This window comes from Micropterus dolomieu, linkage group LG12 (assembly GCF_021292245.1).
Source record: "Micropterus dolomieu isolate WLL.071019.BEF.003 ecotype Adirondacks linkage group LG12, ASM2129224v1, whole genome shotgun sequence".
NCBI lineage: Eukaryota > Metazoa > Chordata > Actinopteri > Centrarchiformes > Centrarchidae > Micropterus > Micropterus dolomieu.
In genome coordinates, this window is record NC_060161.1 from 33814013 (window position 1) to 33818946 (window position 4934).

Genomic DNA, 4934 nt, shown 5'->3' on the forward strand with positions numbered 1-4934 from the left:
GTGATCAGGCTTCACTAAACCTGACAGAGTTAATTCTGATATCTGCTCTCACACAGCTGCTTACAGAATAAGATTAGAAGAGTTTAAAGTGAGACTGTAGCTGAAGTCTGAGATCCTGAGTTCAACATCATCTACAAGTCAAACTAGAACATGAGGAGTTCCACAGGGAAGTGTTCTGGGTCCTCTGCTGTTTGTGATCTATGAAGGAAATCTGAGGTTTATTTTCTGATGACTCAAACATTTTAGCTTCACTAAGAACCAGAACACACTGAATACACTGGATCAGCTCAGAAGTGATGCTCTGTGGTGACATCATCACAGTCATCATCCAATCCCTCCTCAGCCTGAGGGGGCGGGGTCATCACCATGGAGACGGGCAGGTAATTTTCTGCAGTCAGAGCAGGTTAGAAAGAAAATGTAGATCATTTATCTGTTAGAGACAACTGTCAACAATCAGTGATATTTATTGACTGATTGACTGATGGATTCAGAGTGTTACCTGTGGGCCTGTGTCGATATAAAGACACCAGGAGGACAGTGGAGATGCAGTATGGACAGAACACCACCAGGTGGTAGATCAGTCTGAACACAAGCTGGATGGGGTCTGAGGCAGGGGGCGATGGAGTAGGCGGGGTGGTCAGAGCTGCAGATGTGGGCGGGGCTGAGGTTGTAGGTTTACCTGTAGAGAGAATCCCACCTGGTCAGGTGAATCTCTGGATGAAATAAGTCCTGAAATCAAAGGTAACCTCTTCACCTGTGACAGAGATCCAGCTGGATGGAGACTCTCCACGACCGCTGATGTTACACTTGTAGAGGCCTTCATCAGACTTGTTAACATGGTGGATGGTCATGTGACCTGTAGGCTCAGTCCTGATGAGGGAGCCATCTTTATAGAAACCAGCTGGGAGGTTGGAGGGAGGGGTCTCTGTTTTACAGTGCAGAGTGACATCATGTCCCTCCATCACAGGGAGGACAGGACTCTGCAGGATCACTGGTCCATCTCAACACAGAGACAAACTACAGCATTTCATCATTTACACACAGCTTCATCAACACTAACTCCACAGTCTGATCTTACCAGTGACAGTGATGCTGATGGTGTTACTGGTTCCTCCCTCGCTGGACTCACACCAGTAAACTCCCCTGTCCAATAAGAGGATGTTGCTGATGTTACAGGAAGAACCAGCTGATCTTCCCCAGTCAGATCCACACTGAGTCCTGGTTCTTCTGGTTGTGTTCCTCCACAGCGTCCATCCAGCAGAGCTGTCGTCCTCCTCACAGCTCAGAGAGACAAACTTCCAGCTGAAAAACTGAGAGCTGTTGGGACTCACAGTCAGAGAGGCTGGAGGAAGAGACAGAAAGATGTGGTTAAAGAGATGATTTGCATTAATTTTCTCCACATTCCTCATATTCCTACTTTCTCACTTCTTCACTGCCGAACTGATCTCGGAGTTTCAGGCACTGAATTAAACTCAGATTAGAGCTGATAGACAAAAGTTTTCTGCATGTTTTCAACGGTGGTTGAGATCTGGCTACTTGTGTTGTAATTGTAAATATTTTAATATGTTAGCCACTCAGTGTTGCAGACTTGACAGCTTTGGCAGTGACAGAAGAAATTTGCTCACCTTGGTTTGTTGTGCAGCTCAGCAGTGAGGTCAGAACTAAAGAGAAATCACACTCAGGTTGGTTTGAGGTTTTACATGAAACAAGACATCTGGACTTTCTACAACACAGAACAATCTGCTTGTAGTGCACAGAAAAACAGCCACACGTTGATATTAGATATGAAAATAATAAGTTTTATTTATTTAAAGGACACAGTCAATTTTTTTAGTTTACTTTCCACAAACAGAGCATGTTGAAATGTGTGTCTCAAAGTGTCCTAGAGCAAGATACTGAAGCCCCAATGACCCATCAGTGTATGAATGTGTGTGAATGGGTGAATGTGACGTAGTTTAAAGCGCTTTGAGTGGTCGGAAGACTACAAAGCAGCTACACAAATACAGAGCATTTCAACACGTTCTCACCTCAATGAGCATTTACCATTTAGGATGAGCAACCTTTGAGGTTTTCACACCCACTGTCCTTACCTGTGCATGTGTATCTGTGTTATGCAGCTGTGTCATGTTAAGCAGGATGTGCGATCTCTTGCCGAGGATTGGCTGGCGCAAGACCTGCCTACTTTCTGGTTCCAGCTCGTGATCTGATTGGTGCGGCGTCTGGCAACCTCCTCCAATCATCTACCGCCTTCCCGATCATCTCCTGTTTAATTAGCTGCCTACCTGTGTGAACTTTGCAGGTGTGATTTTGCCCTTTTATTAACGCGCGTCTTTTGTGTTTTATTGTGGTAATCATGTTAACTGCTGTCGGAGCGCTTGCTTAAGTGGGAGGTGTTAGATCTTAGTGTCGGTTTGTTGCCTTACCTTGTGAATTGTGTTAAGGAAGCAGGGCAAGTATCTTAGTGGGGATTACTGATATCAACCAGACACCCGCAGTTTGTTAGACACACTAGGCTTAGAGGGTGCTGCTCATTTTGCATTTTGTTTCTTGCTGAACAGGTCAGAGTTTTGTTTAGTCACAGGTGGCTCTCTCTGTTGGAAAGGCCTCTTTAAGTTATATTTGTTTCTTTCATTTAAGCAGCATCCACCAGCCCTTTTTCCGTTCTGTTTGTAAAGCCTGGCAATAATAAATAACTTGCACTTTTACCAAAAACATTCTGGTTCATGTTGCTTCCCTTTACCCCATGAGCCAGGTCGTAACCTTTGTAGACAGGTTTGAGCAGCGGCTGGGTTGACTGGAGGGAAAGTGGCTGGTGTGGACTTAAGTAGGCGAGGAACGTTAGGACTCCTTTCCTGATAAGAACCTCTTCTACGCATTATCTACTTCATTCCAGAGAGTAATGGTGTGTTGTATAGCTGTTCCCCTTGTGTGGTGGATTGACAGATTTTAAAGACTTTATAGTTACTGGTCTACCTTTTTGTCTTGTGTAGGTTTTGAGTTGCTTTTAGTTTTGTACATTTAGTTATTTTCTTTTTGCTTTGTATTTGCTTTTCATTTTAGTTGTTGTTAATTCTTATATTAAGACAAACTTAGCCGAGTTGGCCAAAGGACTGATCAACAAGTTTCAAGCACTGTGAAGCATACAGGTTATTTGACTCCCTGACTCTGACCACTCGGTCATTTAGGGTTACTGTTTCTCACCATCAGGCGGCCAGAAACAGGATTGAGAGCTTGGAGGAGCTCAGCAGGTGGAACAAGGCGTACTGGAGGATTATGAGGACAGACTGAGCAGCACTGGCCCCGATGCTGCACTGAATATTTGTCACTGTCAATTTTACAAACAATTAAGGTGCCATTACATGTAGAAACCCTATTTTAACTTGTTTGTTTTTTTGTATTTTGACTTCGATTGTGTTTTAAATAGTCAACCTCTGGTCTGAGCCTTGCATGTGTGTGCTTTTCTCTTCTGAAGCACTTCAGGATAGTAAATACCTTTCTGTATAAACCTTTATAATGTTTCTACTTTTCTCTATAACTCACTGCTCTAAAAATCACCAGAAATGTTTACGAACTAATCTTTAAGACAACGTGGAGACAAGCATTTGTATATTCTTACTTACCTAGCAGCCACAGTAAAGATGATTTCTCCATTTTAGATCTTGGTCATGTGAGATCAGCACATTAATGTTTTACCAGTCACACCAAGTAAAACCCTTCCTTCCTTTTTGTGTCACTCGTACTCTTGTGGTTTTCTCTCACACAGTTAACGGGAAATAAACTTAATGCTGAGTCTCAAAGTGAATAACTGACCAGGTTGTGCAGAGCCTCAGGGGCGACACTTACTGAGAGACAAATCACATATTTGGCCAGTTTAGTCTTTTATACACAGCATGTATTAACTTTGTATTTGTATATAATTTAACAAACACACCTATATGGAAAAATGAGCACATGTTCATGTGGCAATAAATAAAGGACAATAGAAAAATAGAGACATTTGGTTTGTTCTTATGGACACCTATCTGAGGAGATTTTTGGGCACATGTGACCAAATTAGACGCACTCTGGAGCTCTTGGTAGACTTTGTGCTTTTTCACTTTGAAAACCTATTACATGCAACAACAACAACAACAACAACAACAAAATATATATATAAAGGAAAGGGAACCACGACTACCCAAGATGCAGCTGAATGATGTCACACAACAATGGCAGCTCCCTTGGAAGCACACATGGTAAACCATCAACTAAAAGGTGACAAAGTATATATGTCTTTTATTAAAATAATAAATACTATCATATAATAAAATCTGTTCTGCATGTTAATTGATGTAGAAATATGTTGCCAATGTTATCAGGTAGCTGGTTACACTAAACAATTTCTGAAAATCATCTTCTCTGCAGAAAAGTTATTCAGGAAAACATTAAAAAAGAAGTGTGTAAACATTGGGAAATATACATTTACTGACTTATGAGGATTACCGACTGATGCAGCTACACAGTTTGTCACAGTCAGAGATGTTTTTCGTTCACTTTCAGCGTCATATACCATCATGCACCTGGAGCTCTTTGAGGTCAGAAGTCAGATAGTAATACACATTCCTGGGTTTCTGTATGATAAGCTGCTGGACTTCTGTCCTTGTGCAGTCATTAGTGTAAAGTGTAAAAAGGAGAGCTGATCTGGGCTCAGAGAGAGCATTGTTTACTCTGACCTGTTGAGAACAGTTTGTTAAAAAAGTACAGCAGTATAATAAATAAAAATAATAAAAATACCAGAGACTAAAAGCAGCAACATGTTTCAGTTTCTGGATGAGCATTTCAGGCTGCAGAGTGTTAAAAGCTGAACTAAAATCAACAATCAAAATGCCTGCTGAGCTGTTTGCTGACCAGGTGTAAAATGCTGCTGCTTCCAAACAAACTGAAAGGGATCTGAA

The 4934-nt window shown here is 41.8% G+C and overlaps 1 protein-coding gene across 1 annotated transcript in view; it reads right to left on the reverse strand.

Annotated features, from left to right (window-relative positions):
* The window catches only part of LOC123979943 (Fc receptor-like protein 5), a 3071-nt gene extending 831 nt beyond the window's left edge, over positions 1-2240 (reverse strand). The window contains exons 1-3 of the mRNA XM_046064052.1: positions 2183-2240; positions 1079-1342; positions 755-1000 (exon numbers count right to left, since the gene is read on the reverse strand). Coding sequence (XP_045920008.1) covers positions 755-1000; positions 1079-1342; positions 2183-2240 — 568 coding nt within the window. The remainder of the gene's footprint in view (positions 1-754; positions 1001-1078; positions 1343-2182) is intronic.
* Positions 2241-4934: the final 2694 nt, after the last annotated feature.